The 25,082-nt window shown below is 39.2% G+C and overlaps 1 protein-coding gene across 4 annotated transcripts; it reads right to left on the bottom strand.

The window, feature by feature from the left end:
* Nucleotides 1–1,329: 1,329 nt before the first annotated feature.
* SLC39A9 (solute carrier family 39 member 9) lies at nucleotides 1,330–25,076 on the bottom strand. 4 transcript variants are annotated; one of them, XM_054199675.1, is made up of 7 exons: nucleotides 24,360–25,076; nucleotides 19,275–19,383; nucleotides 13,185–13,376; nucleotides 10,665–10,733; nucleotides 9,417–9,502; nucleotides 7,446–7,580; nucleotides 1,330–5,746 (listed from the first exon to the last, which is right to left on the bottom strand). In XM_054199675.1, exons 1-7 carry the CDS (start codon nucleotides 24,453–24,455, stop codon nucleotides 5,516–5,518), a joined length of 918 nt encoding a protein of 305 aa, XP_054055650.1. In that variant the 5' UTR covers nucleotides 24,456–25,076; the 3' UTR covers nucleotides 1,330–5,515. The 4 variants fall into 4 exon arrangements, with proteins under 4 accessions (XP_054055650.1, XP_054055651.1, XP_054055653.1 ...); XM_054199676.1 differs by lacking the exon at nucleotides 24,360–25,076 and adding an exon at nucleotides 14,395–16,969 and having other exon boundaries at nucleotides 19,275–19,324; XM_054199678.1 differs by lacking the exon at nucleotides 19,275–19,383 and having other exon boundaries at nucleotides 24,360–24,379.
* Between the last annotated feature and the right edge of the window lie 6 nt (nucleotides 25,077–25,082).

Raw genomic sequence — 25,082 nt, 5'->3', positions numbered from 1 at the left:
CAAGTCACTGGATTTTTGAGAAGCTTTTGATAAAACCTGCAAAGCCTAAAAATATGGCCTGTAGAGAGAGAAAAAAGAAATATGGCCTGTAGAAAAAAAGAAAATATGAAAAGAAAAAAGAAAATATGGCCTGTAGAGAGACTGGCCTGCAAGTTTTTGCTCAGATAACAAAACAAAATTGATTTTCAAAGCTCTCCTCATATCCCCTGCCTGAGCACTTTGTAAAGATCACTTCTAAAATGTCATTTCCATCTACTCTTTGCAACTCAAAATTATGTCAGAGGCAAATAAAACCCTTCCAGACAAATTAAGATGACAATATCCCTTCGCAGCAAGAACTCAATCTGCTCTCCATTACAATGACCACCACTACTGGCGTTTGAGAGAAAACTTAGGTAGCTATGGCTTAACACAGGCTTTCATTTCATGGCACGCTGCAGGAAAAAGGTAAGCTGCCTTCATGAAAAGCTGTGTCAGGAGCGAAGTCTGAGAGCAATACTGAAGGGCTGAGCACAGGTAAGCAGCAGGATCACAGGTCAGTCACAAGGAAAGCTGAGCAGTGACATGGTGCCTGAGAACAGCAAGAAGACAGAAAAAAATAACCCAAACCAAAACAACACAGAGTGAGGATTTCACCGGCAGTTTTCCCCCATAACACAAGAACAAAAAGCAGGTTAGGGTTTTCTCCAAAGCAGAGACACTCACATCTTTGCCTGCCTATTTAACGTTGACTTTTAATCCAAATGGCACGCAAGCACATATATATGGCAAAGGCTGCTTTATCACAGTCTCCAAAAAGAACAGAGGGACTTAAGTGTTTACATTTTGGGTTGGGGCTGACAAGATTATTTTCACTCCATCCTCTCAATTTTCTTTAATCCAAACATGTCCTCCGGCCTTTTAACAGTGCCCTGGAGCAATCTTGAGTCAATCACCTCCTTACTGCCCTCTCTGCCTTGTAAGCATCAGAGATTTCCCTGATGGGGTGGAGGAAGAGAGCTTCAGGGCAATGCCAACTCCTAACCACGCTGTGGGAGACAGAAGTTGTCAAATGCCCCTCTCAAGCAGAGCTGTCAAATCCTTTCTGTATTTCTGCCTCTAAGCCCATTCATACCCATGTCCAAACCAACCTGCTAGACTGCCTCCCAACATGCAGTTTCACACTTCAGGTTTCCAGGAGGAGCTCAGACATGAAGAAAAGCAGCAAACGCACTTAAACAAAAATAAAATGTACTGTCTGCACTGCTTGCATCCCATTTAAGACTGTCATTTTTCCTCGTCGGAGCCGTCACAAAACCCCATGCAGTAAATGACAAGCCAACTCCAAAGCACTGCACCTAGTAAAAATTTAATATAATAAAACAAATCGAAAACGGCAACATTATTTTAACCATTCACAATTAAAGTGGAAAAATCATAAGGCAGCCATTCATGGAATGATTTTGTGTACAAATGGTTTGGAAAAAGAGACATTAAAATTACAGTTCCATACATGGAGTCAGGTAAACAGCAATGACCACGCAGTGTTTTTCCCTGGAAAGCCAAGGCTGCTAAGAGATGTAATAAACGGACAGTAAGAAAACAAAAAATAAATTTATTTTTAAAAGAAGTTTGAGGTGAGCAGGAATCTGAAATTCATCATAAAGAATCTGAAATTCATCATAAGCTTTCCCACCATACTGCAACCACTCCTCCTCCTTCCACCCCCAAAAGAATAAAAATACACTTCCCTCCTCTTCTTTGCAAGTCCCAGCACAGAACAGGAAGGCAGCAGCAGCAACATTTACTCCACAGCATCTCTCCCTTATTCCACACAGACCTGATACCACGCGGACACATCTGCTACTGTCAAAAGCTCCTTGAGGGCTCTGAACTAGTTCCTGAATAAAGAGAGTAGTTTTCCTAGGCCTTTTACAGAATCCACCTGGAAATGGTTCTTTAAAGTCAACAGTGGGTTTCTGTGTTTAACACCCAGCCACCTGACATCCCACAACTATCAAAAATTTCTATCCTGGTGTGACAGCTCTGCCATCCTCACTTAAGTTAGTGTTGGTACAGCTTCTGCATCTGTCACCAGGAGCTGAAAAAGTATTTCCCTTCTTTATATAAGGAACAATAAAAGAATCAGAACAGTAGGGAAAGTATCTGAACACACCCGGGTCAACAGAAATAGCTTTAGTCCAATTTCCTATTTCCAATTAAGAAATCATTAACCAAAAAAACAGCTGACGAGAAGATTATACAATTCCTAGAGGGATTTACAGAAGGAAAGGGGGACGTGCCTGGCACTTGGTTAAAGCGTTACCTGCTAGATCTGCTGCCACCTCCCTCACAGTAGAAACCACAGGCAGAGATGGCTATTACAGAGAGAGTAAGAGGAATTTGTTTGCACCAAGGTCCCCTGAGGAGTAGAAAATGATACCAGATGGCCCTGACTACATACAGTGCTTGGATTTACTGTGACAGATGGGGAGATAGGTTAAAAAAGGGGATATGATAAAACTGACCATTTTATTTAACTCATTAAAATACTCTGCCTCAGGAAAATAATTCTCCATGTGGAACTAACAATTTGGAAGTGTTTGATCATTTAAAATTTTATATTCTCCTTATCACATAACCAAAAGCTTCCTTGGTCACTGCAGTTTCAGCTACAGAATTGAAAATAATAGCTCAAAACAGAGACAACAGAGGCAGCCAAAAGAAAATGCTGTTGCTACTTCTAAATGGGTGGGGGGGGGAAATAATTTTAAAAAAAAAAATCACAAGTCTTCTATCACTTAACTGAGTGCCAAAATGAAAAGTACGTGTTATCAGAATTTTTGTGCCAATTTTAAGTTCCAATGTTTTCACTCAAAATCCCTCACCTGCTGCTATAACTTGGCCTCTGTAGTTCACGAATCATTAAACTGGTGGCTGCCCCAGAAATTGGAAACACGATGCGAGGGACAGGAGAAAAGACAGACGACAAGTCCTCTCGGCAGTAGCACCTCTAATGATGAATACGCCAGAGGTTATGCCAGCAGTGAAAAGGCTGGTTGCCACATCCTCCTCAATACACACTCACCCATATCAGGTACTAGCCACATGCTCCAACACAGCAACAAAATGCATGAAATGGGACCTTACTTACAAACCTCCCTAGAACATTGCTATCATTATACACAAAATGAGGCCAAAGTGGGAACAGTCAGGATGCCAGCCTAACCAGTGGGGTGGGGTGCAAGTGACAGGTGATAGTTTAAAGAAAAAAACCACACACCTACCGTTTTGTAAAACATAAGCATCTGATGCTGCACTAAGCTATCTCCTGCTTCTGCTGCAGATCTTCCAAACTCTCCAGCTTTTGGAAACAGTTAATTGGAAAGATTAAGCAAAGTAAAACAGTGAGATTATCAAGGAAGAAGGTAATTGGGGGCAATCAGGAAGAACACTGAGAGCTCTGGTGTAAACATGCCTATGTATCATTCACATGTGTCAGCAACCTGTATCACTGAACTTTTTAAACAGGCAACTTAACTAGTTGCATATGTATGTTGTAAAACAAAAAGTTTAAGAATGTGCAGGAAAGGACCTCATCCATGTCACTAACTTTGATGTGGCTTTTCAGAACAGAATAAAGTTTTGGAGGTCTGATGTCAAAAATGCTTGTTTAGGCCTAATACACTAATTCTACCTGAAAATACTGTCTTGTGGGAAAAAACAACTTCTAATGATTTTGCATTGATTTTACACAGTAAAACACACAAATTAACAAGCATTCCTGGGGACCAATACCAGGTTCAATCCTGGGATACACCTGTATTGTTACAAAACCAACAGACAAAGCAATGACTAGTCCAAGAGCCAGGCCATACCTGCTATTGGACTAGTAGACAAACAGGACAATGACAAAAATGTAAAGACATTAAGAGGCACAATGGCCTGTGTAGTATCAGTAATAAATGTTATGAAAAACAGACACACTCATTCAAATGAAAACAAGAAGCACTTCAGTTAAGAAGATATTTCAAGCCTTGAAAATACATTTAAAGAAAGTCAAAAGAAAAACCTATTTGGCAATGTTATCTTTAAAAAGTGCAGACAGAGTATAGTTTAAAAAGGGTAGACCATTGAAAAGTTTTCCTCTAAAGAAAGAATTTTATGTTGAATCTGTGCACGTCAAGCATTCCTGACTTTCCAATGCACTACAGTTATTAGAGTATAAATATATTTTGCATAAGAGAAATGGTGCCTGGCAAGAGAAGGCTGTGCCTTCAAAAGGGAAGGATCTTTTGTTACTCCTCTGCCACCTCGTTCTTCTCACAGTCACCTCTCAGGTATCAGCAGCTGGCAACAAGTCCTCCAGCAGATTCACCAAAACTAATGCTTATCAGTAAGAGGTGAACGTGCAATTCCTAAAGGAAAAGTAAAATGCCTAACAGGTCTGCTGGGAACCCACCAGTTTGGTTTTTTGTTTGTTGGGGATTTTTTGTTTAGAGTACAAAGTCTTTCTAAAGCAGTTCTATCTGCAACATAAATATTTAACTAAACATCTTGCTTTGCTAGCCTTAATACCTTTTATTTAATGAATCCCCTCCCCACCGATTTCAGCAGTTCAGACTTTTGAAGATGAGCTAGTAAAGTTCTCTGGTCCCTCAACAGCTGTCTCCACCGGATTTCTACTCCTCAGAGCCCAGAACAGCTCGATTTCAAAGGACGCTATGGATATCTCTCTCAACAGTAGCAGTAATGTAATCACAGTATCCAATACCAAATTCCTCCTAACATTTCTGGTGCCTATGCTTTACTGACTTGGCAGAAGACCATCTCCCAAGAAATACTGCCTTTTAAAATTTATTAACAATTGCACAAACAATCAATATTCTCCTTGCTTCTATGTTTTGTCTTAAATAACGGAATACGCTGCAAAATTCTTTTGCACTTTCTCAACCAGCTGATTTCCTATTCTAATCCTACACTTTGCCTACGTCATTTCCTTCTTATAGTGACAATTCTGTGACAACAGCAGTGCTGTCCAGAATTCCAAGTGTAGCCCATTTTTGCAATATAATTAGTGACAAACATTACAAGACCATTCGCACTATCAGGACGACACAGAACCGATGGGGGAGAGCCTCTCACAAGGCAGCCATCCTTTGTCTTTGCTCTCAGCTGTGAAAGCTGAATTGCAGGATACTTTGGTGATTGCAATTTCGTGATGAGTCGCTATTATGTTCTTCCCCACTCACCTTTCTTAAACTCCAAATTCCATCTTCCCTGAGAATAGGGCCAGAAGTAACAATTAAAATAGCAAATGTCTTCAGAAAAGAAAGTTACAGAGAATTTAAGTCCGGCTGCCAAAGTACATTTTGCTACGCTAAAAACTTTCCCAGTATTCCTCATTTTGCAATCAAGGTTCCCTCTGAACTCCATAAAGTGGATGGGATGGATGATGGGTAAGAGACAATGATAAAGGGAGCAGCCAACATTTACTGCTCATGTCAGATCAAGAAGAACGGTGAAATCTGAACGTTTAGTGATGGTGTCCAATGGACAAAACTAGAGGAATAAGGCATCCTAATACTAGGGCTGCCACCTCCAGACGACTGAGTCCTTTTCCTCCGGCTGATTCAGGTTTGTGGCTATGAGCAATTCCTCCTACTTCTGGGAGGACATGAACTGTGGCAACGTAAAGAAAAGTCCCAGCAGAAAACAACATAGCAACTCCGGTGGCATTGACTTCTGAAAGGGCTTCTTTGCTGCTCTGAAATGGAAAAAAAAAATGGAAAGAGAAAAAAAAAAATGAGGATAAGCAGAAGCTCTTCAACCAGTAATAAAACAATTCTATAAACGTCCAGACACAGTAGGATTTCTGTCAACCCTCATTCTCTCACAATGACAACGGTTTAATGTGTTGTTTAATGTCTTGCACATTACACGTAGCAACTGACATTCTAAAGTTGATGTGGGGGGCAAAAAGACACCTCTCATCCTAGTTAGGTCACTTCAGACTCCTAGAAACCCTTACAGAAGAAAAAAAGCCACAATCAATGCTGAAGCATCTCATTTGACCATCTCACAGCAACACAAAAAAATGTTAAAATGTGCTTTGAAAAATATAAAATTCAGACTGCAAGCCCACAAAATTCAGGAAGGACACTCAGGACTGACTTTTTTTTTTTTTTCTTTTTTTCCTTCTTCTAAACAGTTCAAATAAGAAGCTAGCCTTTACATATCTGGTCCTCTGCTGGTCAGAGCAAGATTTGCTAGATTTAAGTCCCAAACCATCACTCTTTCAATATTTCATTTGGATGTACGAGTAAACATCCCAAACTCTTCCAGAATTTCCATGCAAATTTCATAAATAAATGCATCTTCTGGATCAAAAAACTGAGCACCTCCTCACATTCATGCTAGGATTAAGATCATGCTATACATAATTAAATGTGATGAAATGCAAACCTGCTCATATCAGTTTCAAAATGCTTCTTGACCAATTTCTAACTCATGTGTGATGTTAGTTCTCTGGTATAGACTCAGTTTACTTTTACAAAGAGCAGAAATACATCTTCTGCTCTGGAACTATATAACCACTTTGACAGCCTTTGCACCTTATCAATTCTCTGTTCTTTCTGAAGTGCAAAATGCAAACACAACTCTTAGTGAGCCTACATCAAAAGAATGATCAAACACCATTCTCATTTCTGTTTACAAACAACCCCAGCCCTTTCTGCTGTCTCCTGTGCTACAGTTATCAACTCCAACTTCTTTCCAGCAAGTAAAGGGATTAGTCTAGAAGATTTACTTAATCTTTGCTCTCATGCCTTGAGTTTCATGAGGTCACATGCTATATACTTTATGGTAACATCATAGTGTCACCAGCACAGCCCACAACAGTTAGAAATACAGGAATGTCATAATATGATAAACTCATGTGCAGTGCCCCATTTCACAGATTTCTATTGTTACACAGAGCTGAGACAAGACTCTGTTTTTAGGAGGGTGAGACACAACCAGTTCTGGGATGGCGGGGAAAACTAGCAAAGATGATTATCCACCTGCATATTAAAATGAGAATGCATGCAGAAACACCAAAAATAACTCAACTATGTAGCCATCTCATAAAATGTGGTATGCGAGTAAATACGTTAAATTCTGATAGGGAAGAGGTAGAAAAAAAAAAGACAAATCAACCTTCTAAAAAAAATCCAAACCTATACATAACTACAGAGGAGCTACATCGCTGGTTCTGATAGAAAGAAAGGGTTATTGTTTCACATATTCATATTACTACCTTTTTATCTACTTTTTTTTTTAAACATCTCCTTTCTGCTATATTTTTCAGTTTGGATATTTTTTATTTTTTTATTTTTAAATTAACCCCATATGGTGTGCCCCCCCATCCTCTCCCCAAATTCCATCACTAAGTTACATTTTGGGCAGAACAAAAATCACAGACTTACCTTGCTTAGCCCTAAATATGTCACCATGGACATAACAGGTGCTGCCAACGCAAAGACCAGCAAGTGTTTTCTAATTCGATTCCGTTCCAGCCCAGCATGCATCAGGAAGGAAACCAGGCCAAAAGCAGCTGGTGCCTGCAAAAAACAATATTCATTGGTAATACAATTGCTTCTGAAATCCCCTGAAATCTGAGTTAAAGTTGAAACACAACTTACCACTATGAAATGCACTGAACTGGAAGAAATTCAGGGAAAGGACTAGCATGTTGCAGTTAACCCAAATCAACAGAATTCTGCAGAATGCCCTCCATTAAGAACAGTACCTAATGGAAACCTGTGCTCTATCTATCAGAGTATACATAATTGTAGTAATCAAATATTCAAATGTTCATTCTGACATGAATGGTTGCTATAATCCCTACATTGCCATTAACTTCTGTAATTTCTTTTTTTTGTCTGGACACTATGCATCCTTAGATGGACAGTTTCTATAGCTACAGCAGAAAAATTCTACAATTAATATGGAGAGGAAAAAATTCCCAAAGAAATACAGCTGTCGGTCTCCACGTGAATAAAGACTTAAGAGCTCTTTGATTAGTTCAAGATTCAGTTCCCTTTCTGTTCCCACTGGGAGGCAAACAAATACTTCCTTCCTCTCCCTCTGCTAGCATCCATTTTCCCATCCACAAGGCATAGCTGTCCATCTACTCACAGAATTGACTACATTTTTGCTTGCACAAAGGCAATAGCAGTCCACTCTGACAATTTTATGTGAGATAAGACATAAACTAAAATATATTGAGCAGTTTTCAGTTTTTATACACAGAATCTTTTTTGTTTTAAACCTAGAACGAGGAAACCGTGAGTGGTGTGGGGGGGAAAGATGAAAAAGGCAAAAGCATCAAACAGGATCAGAAGATAAGAATAAAAAAAAGACACCAGAGAAGAAATACATTTCCCTTTCAATACCAAATATTTATTGACAATCTTTCATAGGAGATCTGATATTGTACAATTTCAGAAGACAGTTAATTTGAACATTACGAATAATAAAAACAAGTTTCACTTGGCAATAGCCATAAACTAAGATTCACAGCAAGACGTGACATTGACTTTGCCACCTGTGAAGAAGGTTATGTAAAGCACAGTTTATTGTACAAACAGCGAAGAAGAGACATAGTAGATCTGTATTTCCTAACATTTTGGACATGGAATTATGTACTGAATATGTATTGTAAATATTGTATTATGTATTGCTTCCATGCAATTACAGAAGCGAGATTTTGGATGAACACATGACTAACTATTGTAATATATACAAGTGCTGCCATAAGTCAAATATGCATCTGCACATATACGCTTAGAACCAATATAGCTAATATACACCTTGGTACAAACACTAATGAAAAAAGATCTTCCCATTTCAAGAGTCATTGTTTGCTTGTTATCATCAGAACAACGTTTAAAAGTTTTTCCTGCAGAAACGGCATATAACTGATGTTGAAGCTACTACAGTAACAGAGGTAACCAGAAGTTATACTGTTGGGTTGGGTTTAAAAAACAAAACCACAAAACAAATAAAAAACACCCACAACACAAAACACACCACCTTGCTATCTTCAGAAAACAAACAAAAAAAAAATCATTGTGAAACTGCCGCATCTCTTAATGAGCTATTATTCTCTCCCTACTTTTGGGAGACTCTTCCCAACCACTGCAACCAAGGCAGGCAGTAGGCATCCAGAATTCTCTCTCATTTGTACCTCATTCAGACTTAGCACCCATCATTTGTTATCCTGTCATACATCATACCAGCGCTTTTTGGTCCTGGAAGCTGTACTACTCACCTGTTCATTTCAGTGGTGTTACACATTTCCAGATTATATTACTAAGGAAACTTAAGATCTTTAGTAATTCTATATGCTTTAACAGTCTTTTAAAGAACAAAAAATTTTTTGGATGACGACTTACCTTGTGCAACATAATCGCAACAAATACTATCAACTGGACACTAGTCTGAGAAGTAGAAGCTGCTGCACCCAATGCAACACCATCAGCTGAAAGAGGAGTGCAAATTCAGGGATTATTCCCCCATCCGGATCAGTTTCGCTTTCCCACACCCTCAATGGCTGACAGTACAAAACATGTTGATTTCAGAAGTCCTCTTACTCAAAATGCCATTAACTACATCAACCCAACCCATGACTGACTTCCTTTTGTTAAGCCACAATTTCAGGATTTCAGACAACCCTCAGCAGGAGCCGTCTCTTTTTTCACCAAGACCATAAAAACCATACTGAGAATCAATTCAGCATTGACACATTCTGACATGTTAGAACCAGCTAACAAGTTATTTTAGTCTTCTATAGTATAAGTGGGTTCCTGTCTAAAATAAAAAAATCAGCTTTAGATTCTAAGCATTAAAAGAATTTTAATTATTACTCTTGAAATGATTTTTAAAACTATAGATACTATTGTAAATACTATTTTCTTACCATTTAAAATATTGTCTAAATGAAGTAGGAAATGGACACTATCTTAAATCCTTAATATACAGATACTTCATTTAATGAAAAAAATATATTTTTAATCAAAATCTTATGACTTAGCTAGAAAATAACTTTCAGCAGGAAAAGAAAAAGCATCATATTTGTACTGCATATATATAGTGAAGAATTGCAATATGAACATAGGTTGGCTGCCATACATATGTAACTTTTTCAGTCCTCAAAAGTCACCCCAAATCTGTTTCAAATCTTTGCACTCTGCCCTATAATCTCCTTTTTCCACAAGATATTATTTTTTTAAACTTAATTTTATTATTTTTTTAAAAACACAAGTCAACTGACAAGCAAACCTGAAGGTGTTTCATACTACTTATCACATGTGTTAGCACATATTGAAATTTAGCAGTTAAAGCAACCAGCGAAGTAACTGGAGAGGCAGAGTGAGCATCACACAACTTTTCACATGGGAAAAAATAAAGAATTGAAAACACTGTACCCAAATAAAACTCCATGGAACATTCTGAGCACTGGAGTATGTTTTCCCAGTAAGTTTTGAGGCAGTTCCTTAGTTCTTCCTTCCTCCTCCCCACTTTTTTTTTTTATTAAAAAAGCCACCCTCAAAACCAAAACACAACTGTTTCCATCACATCTAAAGATGAGCCACACAGCAATGGAAGTCCTTGTCAACTGATAACAATAGGTGCCACATTACCTGCAGCATGGACTACTAGTCCAAGCGTCGTGGTGATTTTGGAGTTGCCTGATCTTGCAGCTTCTGGATCTGAAACGGTTATGAGAAAAAAAGTTAGGATAAAGAGAACAAACAAATTGTGCTGGAAGAAAAATTGTAAGTATCATCACACATGTCTCTACCAGCAGCTTAGGCAGTTACACGCAAAACTATCAGCTTTTGTATTTCTGCGTTAGATTTACTATAAAATAGTTTGATCCTTAACACCTTCAAATCACCTGAAGTTCTGCCAACAAACAAGTGACAGAATCATAGACAATTTTTTGCAATTTACAGGATTACTGTTGTAAGCAGAAGCAGTTGTTTTTCTTAACCTCCTGAAAACAAATATTAAAATTCTGTGCTACCAAAGGGAATTCAAGCTAGTTTTGCATCCCGTGAATCCAGAGCTGCTCCAAGAGTCAGGATGATTTTTTTCCCCACATAGCCCAGTGTTGGCATTTTCCATCAGGTGACAGTCTGGGGCAGTCTCTGTTGCACTGATTCTCTGGCAATTCCCAGTAAGACAAAAATTCTACTTGTCATGGCAGCAGTGGCAAAGATTTCCCTCCAACATTATATACCACATAGAAGAAGTGCAGCCAGTCCTGCTTGAGATCTAGTGTTTTGACTGCAATTGTTTGACAGCTACTCTGAGGACATTTGCAGGTTAGCTCACACAGCACAACAGGGCAATATCCACCACTACACAACAGGCATTGAAAATGTTATGAAGAATCACTGCAGCGAACAGGGCAGATAAATCCTACACAGGTATAGAAAACTTATTATTCAACTGTTTAACTACAAACAGCTGAACAGCTGTTATTTAATTATACTAGAGGCCAGTAAGCTGACTACAAGCACATTTACACAGCTACTTTAATAAGTTTGCACTGCTGCCAAAAGGGAAAGTCCTGCTCCTTTCCTCCTGCCTGTCTCCCTGCCCTCCAGTCTCTCTCTCCTGGTGCCCAGGCACCCATGTAGTTCCGCAGTGAGTCAGAGCAGGGAAGTGAGTGGGCTGAAAATTGATGTACTCTCTTTGGTCAGATTGATCTTTTGAATCAAGGAGAGCCTATTTGAGCAATTAATTGCATAAGATCCTGCTGGATGACTGTGATAGTCTATTCATGACAAACAGGAGGAGATCATTCACAAAGAACATTTTCTTTAAATTTGTCTTGGATTGACCAGAACTAAACACGCTCAAAGACAATGTCACATTTAATTTCATACCTCCATTCTAACCTACAGAATTTTTCTAGTTTGGAGAAAGTAAAATCTAGCCACTTGGAGATAAAACTAGCAGACATTGTTTCAAATGAGAAAAATATTTTTCTCTTGTAGCTTTAAAAAAACATTACAAAAGCACTACTACAATTCCTGTGACAGGCATACAGACTAGAGAAAATTTTACTTGATATCCTAATTTATAGTGTTTAACACAGATCACACTCAATCTTCTCCTTATATGTGCTCTGATCAGAGACACAGGAAAGGTTCATAATCTATACAAGCCAAGGATAATCCTGTCAGTTGCTTACCTACATACCCTTGTCATCCTCACTGACACTGTTTCCTTTGAAAAGCTCTGAAAATCAGCTAGCCACGGCTGTGGCTCCATTTACGCTTCTCCCGGAGCAGAAGTGCAACACAGCTCCTGCACTGGCTTCCCATCCATCCCACCACACTAACCCTATATAAGCATTTACGCAGCTGCACTATGAACTGCCAAGGATCCAACCAAAACACAACCCACCTCCCTTGTGTGTGCGTTTTACCTCTTGAAAATCAATTCCTTAATTTTTGAAGGCCAAATTCCACCACCAGAGGAAATTATTTGTGGGAAAATGAGCAGCAAAAGGCAATAAAATACCTTTTCAGATGACAACAACACACCTTTGGTGCATTTCAAGCAACAGTCTGAGCATGAAGCCACAGGCAGCAAAAAGAGGCAACTGCAGGCATTTTGAGGGTCTTGCAACAAAGTTGAGAAATCTTTGGACTAAGCAGGAAATATTTTGAAGTAAGCAAGGCTCTAGATTGGTGTGTAAGTCCAGCTGTGCAGTTACAGTTAGGGACCAGAGCTTACATCTAGTCATTTCTGCAGTCTTATGTAAGATAACTTTTTGTTCTTTGCAAATTTTACCTACATGTATGACAATTAAGTAGAAAAAACAAATGAAGATAAGACTAACCTGAAGTTTCTCGGAAAACCAAAGAAATACCCTATGGGTGATACTGTAAACCCGTCAATAACTCCCACACCATATGTGCTCATACAGTTCCTTCATGTTAGCAAAGCAAGATCTCAAATTATGCTGAATTCCAGGATAGATTTCCAGCAAAAACATTTCACAAAGACCTTGCTTTATGTCTGTAAAGCACCTACTGAAACTCTGGACATGACTGGTCAAATTAAATCCCATTAGCAGTGAAGAAATTTGCCATTTGCTAATTAAGACTAATTGGCGAGTCTAATTGAAATGAATCTTTACTTACCATCTGTAGAGTGCACGTGAGAGCTGCCTATCTGGTCCACCAGCAGCATGAAGACAAAGCCGAGGACAAGGGATACACCAATGTAGGCATGCAACCTGGAATGGTCATGGCCATACTCATGTACAACCGGGATTTCCGCTACCTTCTCAGACTCCATCACATGCTGTATCTCGCTCGCTGGGTGATGTTTGCCTGTGGCAGGCAAGCAAACAGATTAGGAGACAGGGGACTAAACATGGCATGGTCACTTTTCTCCTCTTTTGCTGAAAGCTTTGCTCACGCTTTTTTGGACAATACACAAAAGTCCTCATTTAAGGTCAGTCTTAGACCCTTTACTTAGGGAAGCACACCTTTATCTAGTTGGCCTCTTCCCCATATATCTTCAGCATGGAAAAGCAAAGAAGGCATTAATACCTGATAAGCCAAGGCTACTTTGTTTAAAGCTGCATTTGAAACACAAATTGATTAACAAAAATTGCTAAATAATTCCTTTTTTAATTGAATTTGCCCGTTTTGACAGTATTCAGAGATACTGTCAAGCAGTAAAGTCACAACCTTCATTTAAGTGAGAAAATACAGTATGAGGAGATAAAATAGGTTCCGTCCACTAAGAAATCCAATGCAGTCTTTAAGAAGATGAACTTTATATCTCAAAGAATCAGTCTCCAGTTAAACAAGTTAGCACTGATACACTCCACTGATACGGACTAAAACAACAGGTAAGTCAGCACAGCGTCCTACAAATGTCAGTAGAAACTAAAAAACCCCAAAGTCCTGGAGCTGAATGTTGTGTTGTTGTTCCCTTTCCCTACACACGCTTTAATTCCACGCCCACTCCAAGACATTTACTTTGCCTCACTGAGCTACCCTGAAATTAGGTGAGCTTGGAACAACTCTAAAAATCTAACAAGGGGAAAGGAAGATGGCTGGACAGGTTTTTAGTTAAGTTTCCATGGTATAAAATGCTTTATTTGGCGCACAGTTCATAATTTGAAATATTTTCAAATATTTCATAGTTTCGTAAGTGACAAACGTCTTTACCTACAGTGACTTTTAGAAAACAGAGACATAATAGAACTTTACCAACTTTTACAGGTTGCCTTTAGCCCAGCACGTGTAATCTTTACCACAACCAAATACTCACCACACACATAATTCAACAGAATTTTCAACAGAAATTACATCAGTCTCACTCTGAACTTACACAGACCTAAAGAGAAAGGAGAAGGTTCTTCTGGCACATGCATTTAATATTTCCAGTAGTCTTTGGCATAGTGGCTTCCAAGAGAGGTCCATGAGATCCTCCAACCTTGCTCGAGACCACAGGAGATTACTGCTTCTGCAATCCCATCTGACACAGAGGGCAAACAATGTCCAGAAGTACACAGCTTCTTCAGTACTGGCCACCAAAGATTGGCAAGAGTTACCTTAGTACGTTTATGTGAAAGATTTAATAAAGCTATTTTTTAGCAAAATTCTAGGTATTGCTTCCAGCTGACATAAGCAAAGAATCATGTCAAAACCTTCTTCTGCCAACGGCGTACAGAAATACACTGTTGGAAAGGTAGATGCAAAGATCAGGAATAGGGAATTTTGAATTTCCCCACTACCATATAATGCACAATAAACATCTGACCTCTTGGTTTCAGACGCTGTGCTCCCCTGAATCATATGTTTTGGGTTTTTTTTAATATTTCTCCTCGTGGTCCCAGGCTAGAAAGCCCTTTGGGTGATGCAGGAGATGCATTTAACACTCCTTAGTATACTTGTTATTATAAATAGTTGTACTTCCACAGCAGGTAAGGTGCTTTACGCCCAGTAACTAGTATGCAAATGTTTCCAATGGGAGAACAGACACAGTAAATCTACTTCCACATCTGATACCTCAAGGTAAGTCACATGTTTGAGTTGCACGCCCTGAACTACCAATGATTCAGTACAAGTTGCCTCCGTTCCAGAACAGGGCCAGTGCTCACAATCACATTTGGCAGGTTCAATTAATATTTGTAGATTTCTTTAATGTTCTACTGAGAAAACGTTTCTTCTTCTACGTTTCTCCGCTAGACCCAGTGATAGTATCACAATCTCTAATTGTAATTATTTTTGTAAAGTCTCCTGTCCTTCCCTTACATTAGAGAACACAGTTACTGACATAAGCAACCTTCCTGCATTTACATGGGAACTCAAGAGAAACTATTTTTTTTTTTAAATAAGAAATAAAAAACAGAGAACCCATTTGCAAAGCTCCAGTGCCCTAAAAAACATATGCATCGGAGTCCAATATAAGGAAGCAGGTGACACGTTAATTTCTACTCCACCTCAAAGCAACAGTTAACACTATAATATAAACCCAGAACATGAAGAAGACTCTGTCACATTCAAATGCTTGATCAGGAGCTATATTTTACTCTTAATATCTGACTTGATCTTAAGAAGGGAATAACCCCAGGTATCAGTACATGCTGGGGGCCAACAATCAGAAAAGCAGGCTTGCAGAAAAGGACCTCGGGGTCCTTGTGGACACAAAGTTTGCCATGAGCCAGCAGTGTGCTCTGTGGCAAAAAAAAAAAAGGCTAATCAAGTCCTGGGCTGCACTAGGGAGAGCATTGCCCACAGGTCGAGGCATATGTGCTCTACTCAGCACTGGCGAGGCCACACCTGGAGTGCTGGGTCCAGTTCTGCACTCCCCAGTACAAGAGACACATGGACATACTGGAGCATCTTCCTATAAGAAAAGGCTGAGAGCTGGGACCATTCAGCCTGGACAAGAGAAGGCTCAGAGGGATCTTATCATCAATGTATATAAATACCTGATGCGAGGGTGTAAAGACGACAGAGTCTTATGTATTAATCACTTGTTCCTATCTATCCCTTTTAATTCTTCCTGAAGTTTGGAATGACCTACTTGACCTTGTCCATCAGCTGAACTCTCTTTTTTCTGAAAAATACTTCTTCCAAAGTGACTTGAAACAACGACATGCAAAAACCCTTCATTGGTTTCACTTTGTATTTCGTGCTATTTCACAGGACAGAACTGCTTTGATGACAATACTATACAGAACAACATTGATTAAGAGCAAGAAGTTTCTACCAGAAATTCTAAAAAAATCTTTATTGGAAACAATGTTACTGATTTTAGGGTCAGTTGTTGGGGTTTGGTTTTTTTTAATCACATTTAATGGTAACAGGTCTAACAGGACTAACCTACAACACTTACAAGAAACTAGGATATTAACTAGATTGTTTCATTGGTCTAACAGCATGCAATGTTTTCTCAGCATGAGAATAGACAAGGCTTTTGGAGGAGTCATCATTCAGCGTTAGAAAGCTTTCTGACTTCAGAAAAGATGATTTGTTCTGCTTGAATCAAGGTAAGGATATTCACGTCTGAATTGATTATAATAGTTACAATTCCACACAGACTCTCTCTGCTGTTTCAACCTTGCATTTTCACAGTTCACGCTAGATAATTTTTTTTATTTTTTAAGTGAGTGACAGTGCAACTTTCATGCACCTAACTATGAAAAAGAATGGCAACAAACAAAATGGAGCACAGCATACATTAGGGCTTTCACAACAGTGGCTTATGTGACAAAAGTAAAACTTTGGTCATTTTGGGGAGGTCTTTTGGTTGGCAACTACTCTTCAGAAGTTTTAGATATTGACGGCAAAAACTTGACTTACTCTAGCAAGTCATCTTCTTGATGGAGCATTCATACATCTTCTTGGATGAGACACAATTGTACATCCATCCCACTGTACAAAAAGTTGGCACAATGCCATAACTACAGACAAAGCACATCAGAATAGGTCTGGTAGCCCTCGAAAGATTTCACAAATATATCTTTGCTGAACAAGATTGATCAATAAAATCATTTTAAACCACGCAATATGGTCACCATCTATATTAAAAAGTTAACTTTGCTTCAGACTATTTCAAGCCCTAGAATAAAGCGGGTAACTCAGGGGATCTTTCTGACAGCGGTTACGCAGTTTCACATGTTAAAAGAAAAGGATTGAAGTTGCCGAAGGAATTTTACTTGCTTGTAAATACTCAAATGAAGCTTCACTACACACATACATTGGTTTATGATCAAATAATAATCTGAATCATGATATGCTATTTGGTCTCAGCCTACAAGGTCAAAAATTAGAAGTTATTCTCAGACCTGTGGGAAAATACAGAAGTAATAGTAAATGACTTTTGTATCAATGACAAGCACCAGTTTTGGCAACAAGCAACTAGTCTGAGTTAAATTACACTTGGAACTGGACAAACACAAATACCTCTCTCCCCCTCTCTTTTTTCCCTTCCTATTATACGAATACACCTCAATGTTCCCTTAGGCACCTTTCTAGGGTGCCATTTAATTACATAAAGTTGCAAGAAAAATGTACCGAAAGCTGTTAAGTTCTCAGAATCTTAAGCTTAACTTTGAATATCCTAAATATTAGAAATATTTTTTGTAGTTAAATCTGTAACACCCATGAATTTTGCCTCTCTGCAATGCAAAAAAAATGTTCTTACAGACAGACTGGCTTTAGACATGATACTGTGTGCCGAGAGTTTAGTCCGAATTTATTCACAGAACAAATTCTTTTTACCTAGGTAAATACTTCTGATATTACTACTGCAGTAATGGGAAGTGCCTCTTTTCTCCACATACTAAACTTTAAGTTATATAGCATATAGCTCTAAACAGCAGACTGCAGTTTTCATACATGAACAGTATGCCCCATTTAGTGGGAAAAAAAAAGCAAACATTCTCAGCAATTGTATTTACTGCTAGCCATATCATTACAAGAAAAATTTAGTCTACTTAGAATTGAAATTGAATGGAGAGCAAACCCACAACTACAGATCATTAGAGACATCTGACATCAGACTGCATAAATTACAGTACAGTGTAAAAGCATAATCAGAGGTTCTTTCACTTCTCAATAAAGGATGATTTTATATATTATCTTCTGTTTACTTAAAATTTAAGCAGAATAACTTAAATTTAGTGGAAACTAAAAAAAGATAAATTAAAGCATATTGCTAAAAAGACATCTCAGATCAGCAACAACATTATATCAGACACTTGCAAAGTTCTCTACAGCCTCAACTTCATAGTCCTTTCTCCTGTGACCATTAAGTTGCTGCTGTTTACCTTCAGACAAATTTTTGATTCTGAGCATGCTGTAAAAATCTCATACATGCAATGGTAATGTAATAGCACAAGATTCCAAGCTAAAGCAAGATTTAGAGTGCACTCCAAACAGAGGTAATGAGCTCTGACTATTTAAATTAATGTCATAACCTCAAATCAAGGTTTACTTAGACTTCTGGGTATAACATGTGCTCCACACTCATGTCTCTACAAGACACATTATTGCTGTTAGCTTTGAGCTATTCATTAGAGCCTGTGAGGTTTTGAAGACCAGCAACAGCAAACTAGAACTGGATGCTTGAACTTAGAACCACGTGCAGATTCTATGTGTAATACCACCCAAGAAAGAAATGCCTCCTACTCTGTGAATTAGTCCTATATAACCATAATTCTCAGACAAGTATATTAAGGCAACTTAATTCCAAGATGCTCTTCAGCTTCAAAGGAGAACATTCATACGAGGGCAAGTACATATAGATCTATAAAACACATCCTGTGATTGCTTTAATAAGAAGCAATCTAAACTAAAAAAAAGCAACAGCAAATAGTCGACAATTTCATCCTCTGCCAAAGGCATCCTTATACCTCCTTTGAAGCCCCAGTGAAAGTTAAACTTGAACTCCCCCCAGCATAAGGAACACTACACATGGCCTGGCATAAAAGGCTTTGGTTCCACGAACAGTACAATACCTGGAGCTGCCAATGACTGAATCACTCAGCAAGAGTTATCCAATCTACAGCCTGATGACTTCCCTCTGTCAGATCACCATTAATACGCAGTATCATGCCTATGGCAGTTTTATGATTCCATGCCAGATCTGCCATGCTGCTGTGAAACCCTCCCACCAATCTCATGTTAAAAGCCCTAGAAACAAGCCCCAGTATATCATAACACCATGACCTAAGTTATCTTGAACAAAGCCATCTGTGTTCTTACCCTCCAAAATGTCTTCATAAAGTGCATGTACTCCTTCTGGCACAATGACTGCCAAGGCAGTTCCACACAGCAGCCCAGCACCCAGAACAGTCACCAACTTTAATCTCTCCTGCAAGCAAGTACAAAACAAGCATCATCTTTAGGAATGAAAATGTTTTCTTTACTCACCCTCTTTAACAAAGGTTGGGGCAGGGGGAAAGGGGCAGGAGGGGAGAGAATGATCCACAAAACCTCTTGTTGGTTTTTATTCCAGAGCCCCAGTTGCATAGTCCTACATTTCTAACGATTAACTTTTCAGAAAGTTAGCATATCCAGTGCCTGATGTAATCAACTGAAATAGGAAATGAAAGTTAAAGGTGTTAACATCAGACAATAAATGAAACGGCACATACTTCAAAATAACATGAACTGCTATATTTGGCACTAATGACTATTGGGGTCTAGTTCAACCTCTAGGGACTCAAACTGTAGGGCCTGCATAGACAAAGCAAGATTGAAAGTGTTTGAATTTTGAAGTGCATTTGCAACTCTACATTTTGTCTCCATTCTAGGTTTCTTTTCAAATATATCCTTCCTACTACAAATCATACTTAAACGTGAAGTTTCCTAAAATCTCTGCTAGGTATGGCACACAGCAAGATAAATTGCCTATTTGCCAAAAAGGCCAATCTAAATAATAAAACAAAATACAAGAAAGAAAATGAAATTACCAAAGCAAAACCAGAAAGAGAACCACTAACATAAAAGCAACTACAGATACAAATACATTGGTCAAGCACGAAAACTGCTAAGTCAGCTATATTTATATAACACAGAAAAGGGCTAACAAAAGTTTTAGGACTACAGAAAGAGAAAAGGAAGACTTTAGAGGAAAAAAAGCATCAGGAGCTCTACTTTCACCATTAGGTTTAGAGAGACAGAAGAAATGACCTTAAGCTGTTGTAAGGCTGTTACACAATAAACAGACTATATTTGAGTCTCTAAACCAAACAGCCGCCCTTGTGCAGAAGCTTGTCCTTAAAACTGCCATACTTTAATGTCCTTCTATTTAATAGGGTATCGCTGAAGAACCGATTCTCTCTAAAAACATAAATTACTTTTTTATCCACAGTTTTAAGAGCAAGACACTTTTTTTTCTACTTGAAACATCTGATGATGTGTTCCCTGTATTTTTAAAAAAATAAATAAGGTGCCAGGTGAAGTTTTAGAACTCCAGTATCACAGCACCTGCAGAATATCAGGTAGCTAAAACTATGGCAGAAAGGACTGAATCCCCAAAACAGGTCCAAAACCAGAATTATAAAAAAATAATTTTAAAAGGTTTACTCAAATGAGAGTTTAAATGAGGGAACTGCATCAGTCAGCCCGATAATGATGCTAATATACATTTCATCTCAGTCTTTTTTTCCTTTTTAATCTGTTTAGGAGATGCATAAATGCAGACCAGTGCATATTGTTTTTACAACCATTTCTAAGCCTTCCAGTAGCATTTTAAAAGGAGTTAAAGACTGTGAAGGCATTTAGGGCAATAGAAATTATACTCCACTCTCCAGGTAATTACACACAATAGCAATTCCCTCCCCCCTCTGCAAAGATAGGTTTTAAAATAGATTTGTTACATAAGTATTGCAAATTTGCAATTAAACTTCAACAAAAAATACACAAACAATGTTTTTATAGAAAGAAAAATAATTTAGTTCATATTCCAGGAAGAATTTCTACAAAGAGATTAAAAAACACACCCTTAGCTTAGAGAGATGTCAACCCTCTCAAACTGACTAAATTCTGTTTTACCAATATAAGAGTACTTTACTATTACTTTTCGCTTCGCTACCAAAATACTAACATTAGCTACTGAGGACCTGGAGACAGAGGTCAGTGTTTAACTAATGCGAAACCACTTGTTGTTCATCTTTATTATGCCATCCGTTCTCCTTCATGCACTATAGTGACACACGATGTCTAGACTCACCGAAATAGGCAACACTTGTATAGAAGAAATAGGAAGCTCTAGAGAAATGCACAATTAGCTTTCTTGAAAGCAAGCCAAATGTGACCATATGGAAACAATTAGAGCATTGCTGGGGAAATTTCAAGTAGCAGTATGCAAGAGATGAAAACACCTGTAAAGTTTCCACAAACATGCACTGTACACTGGCACATGTAACTATTACACTTGGTAAATTGTTATACAGTGGCAATCTACATGAAAGGATAATCTTCAACACGCACTGTTCATAAAGTCATTTTGAAAAAATTAAGTATCTTAGAAAAACAAGATTATTTTTATAGTGCAGCACTATAATCTCTTTTACATAAACACAGGAAAAAAAGTGTCAGAAGTAATAAAACAGTTTTATTACAACTGCAAATACAGAGTACTACCTGATTTCATTTGGGCATCTGTGGATTTTAAAGATCCGTGGAAATAATACACACTAGCAAGTTACTGTTTCAAGAGAAGTCCTCATCTCCTTTTCAGTACAAAATACTTAGTGAATGCAGCAATCTAATAGTTGCAGCCTACCCAGACAGGCACAAGTCATCTAGCTTCATCCAAGAAATCAAACCATTTCAGTTACAAAACACTTGTGTGTCTCTTGTTAAAAACAGGAGCAACACAGTAAATATTGTTAAAAAAAATGCATGGGAAAAGTCTTAAATCCTCAAATTAGCAAGCTGTTCCCCAGCTCAGTATTTGTTTTAAATCTACATGGTACTGAAACTCTTACTTGGACCTAGCAATAACACCTACTTTAAAGAGCAAGCAGTCCTACTCCATCCAACACTGCCTGCCTGTGTTAGGCCAGCAGAAGATTCAAAGTGCTAGAACTCGATTTTTTTTATTATTGTTATTTTTTTTGGGGTGCAGTTAGGCTACAACATAGGAAATAGCCTCAAGAACTGGTATAGTGTTGTTTCCAGACCAATGTTAGCCTAACAGTACTGTAAATCAGGATTAAGCTGAAAGGGTACATCCGCATACAGAAATAAAGTGAAGTTCTGTGCAGTCTCTACCTTTTTACCACTAATGTTTAGTCATACCTGGCTTTGCTGGAGTTTTATACTTTCAAGAATATCCAAATATAATTAAAAGACTAGAAGTCATTATGAAATCGGAACACAACCAACAGATTCCACAGCAAAAAAACTCATCTGAAGAAATGTATTATTAACACTAATGAATGATTTCATTGTTCTCCAGCATCTGGGGTATATTATGCAAAGCATTCATTTTTGTTTTCTAACCATTATAAATGGCCAGAGGGAGGAGGCATTTTTTTCTCACCAAGGCCATCTACAAAACTTTTTGCAAACGATAGAATGCACAGTCCAGTCATTTCAGTTTGAAGTCATCCATGTTGCACAGGCCTAAGCAACCATTTTTAAACAAAACAATTCTATCATCTAATTACATACTTCCAGGATTAGCTAGTATTTGCACATAATTTGCAGAGACATTCAGCTCCTCTTTTAAACCAGCATAGCATGTGGATCCTTAAAATACCTAACTTAGTGTAAAACTGAATAGAGAATTTCTGAGAGTTTGAGACATCACAATAAACTTGATTACATGTGTGTGTGTACTGCACACACAAAAGGCTAATAAATGTGTGATTACTGCTTACGCAGAGTGCTATGTTTTTGGATCCACAACAGATCTGTATTTCTGCACCTGTTAGGAGCCCCAAAAGGTTTAGGAGCCTCCTGATTCATCTATATAAACATAAATAAGCCACATAAACACAGATCAGAACTCCACCTTCAAACAACACCAAATACAAAGTCAGAGACAAACAGTGACTACCAAGCACATACACGAGGAAATGCAAAATTAAATAAAGAAAAGAGACAATGCTAGCATGCTTGGCAGTGTTCTCAGCAGATTTGCAGAAAATTCCTTTGTAGGCTTCAGGGCAAAAGTGAGTTTTGAAGAGTTGGACAGTGGAAGCAACAGCACTGAAGACATATAAGGGAAGGTCCACCAAAGCATCAGATGAAGCACTGGCAAAACAGAACTATGCTAATGTTTATGTAAAGCCTTCAGAATATATAGTCATATTTTAAACCATTTAGCTGAATGGTACTGTTACCAAAACAAACAGCCTTTCCTTCCATGCTGTTCAGTTTACTGCTCCCAAAGCCTCCTAGCAATAATGGGACCAAAGGACAGGTGCAATCAGCTCTGCGACTTGATGGAAGAACAAGTCACATCTCTCTTCCAGCACTTTGCTTTCCAAAAGTGGCACTGCTCCCAGTAGAAACAGTAAACCTCTCATAATAGAGCTCTTACTACCTCAGAACAACTAACCTCTCACTACGCCACACCTGTATACAACAATCATCACTTAGGTAAAAACCCCTGGGGCATGAGAGGATATTAGGAGACTGCCAGAGACTGTAACAATCATCATCACCTCAGCAATCACCTCTTAGAAGCACACGAATACATTCACTTCTGAACTCCTGTTCGTGCTTGAAAACTCATTCAATCCATGAAAGTCTCCCTCTCCTTTAACAACACCGTCAGCATCCAAGATACTTTTACAGAAGAATGCCTTGAGTTACACAGGATAGAAGCACAACTTGAAGTTGTGTTGTAATCAAAGCGCTTTTAACTTTCCAGTAGCACAAATTGCAAACCAAACCAAAGTTTTCTGAAAACATTCTCTGAAGTGCTTTTAAAAGCCCTAATTTGAGTAGCCCATAGACACAAAATAAAACTTAACCTGACTTCAGAAGTTTCTAACACAAGCTTCTAAGAATAACGGTGTCCAGCTCCTATCATGTCCTTCCATTACATGCTCAGACTTTGCTTCATCTGTAGCCAAGATGTTTGGATCACATCTTGTATGCTTAAATGGCTTTTATGTGCATTGTAGAATAAGCATAATTTTAGACCGCAATTTTGAATAAAAATATCACGTTCACAACTTCCTTAAAAGTTGTTTAAAGTTACAATGTCACACCTAACAGCACTACCATACTTGAAAGGGGACAGCACTAACTCCTGATAGATCTCTCCATCTAATTTCTGCTATTCTTCCTTAGCACCCATCGAGCATTTTCGTGAAGCTGTCTTACCTCTGAAAAATTAACTGCCAAGGGGATAATTCCTGCCACATAGCAGGCGACCAGCATGGCCAGAGACAGCAGGCAGATGGAGCTGAAGTCATCCATTTCGCCGCTTTCCCTCCAGTCCCTTTAAGTGAAATTCAACAGCAACTTTTCCACCTCGCCCGGCACGCCTTAACCCGTACAGACACCGAGCTCCCAGGAAAGGCTTTCAGCCATGTCTCTCTTGCCCAGTGGCTCCGGCCGGCTCGGCCCCCAGCTGCGGCCCCTCCGGGCCCGGCGTGCGGTAGCCGCTATCCCCCTGAGGCCACCCAGGGGTGGAACGGGTAGTGCTGGAAGGAGGGAGCGGCCCTGGGCCGTGGCAGGCCCGGCCCTCACCTGAGGCAGCGGGGCCTTGCCCAGCACCCCACTACTCCCAGGGGGAGGGAACGCAGCGGGCGCCGAGGCGGCTCCTCACAGAGTAGCGGCCTGAGACGGGCCGCGTCCGCTGGGCGCGGGGAACCTGCGAGATCAGTGGGCGCCTCCACCCACCCCCACTGCCGCCACCGCCTCGGAGGCCAAAGTGGCACCTCCGCGACCCAGCGCTTCCCCTTCCGGGGCTCACGTTGACCCCACACGCTACCCGACTTCAAAATGGCAGGACGAGACCGCGGCGGGAAGGAGCGGCTCCCTCATCAAAGATGGCCGCCGCCCCGCCCACCATCAGCTCTGGCGCGGCCGGCCGCTCCCGGC

Source organism: Rissa tridactyla, chromosome 4, assembly GCF_028500815.1.
Source record: "Rissa tridactyla isolate bRisTri1 chromosome 4, bRisTri1.patW.cur.20221130, whole genome shotgun sequence".
Lineage (NCBI taxonomy): Eukaryota > Metazoa > Chordata > Aves > Charadriiformes > Laridae > Rissa > Rissa tridactyla.
The sequence above is the reverse complement of the archived record's forward strand: the minus strand, read 5'-3'. Positions and strand labels throughout refer to the sequence as shown.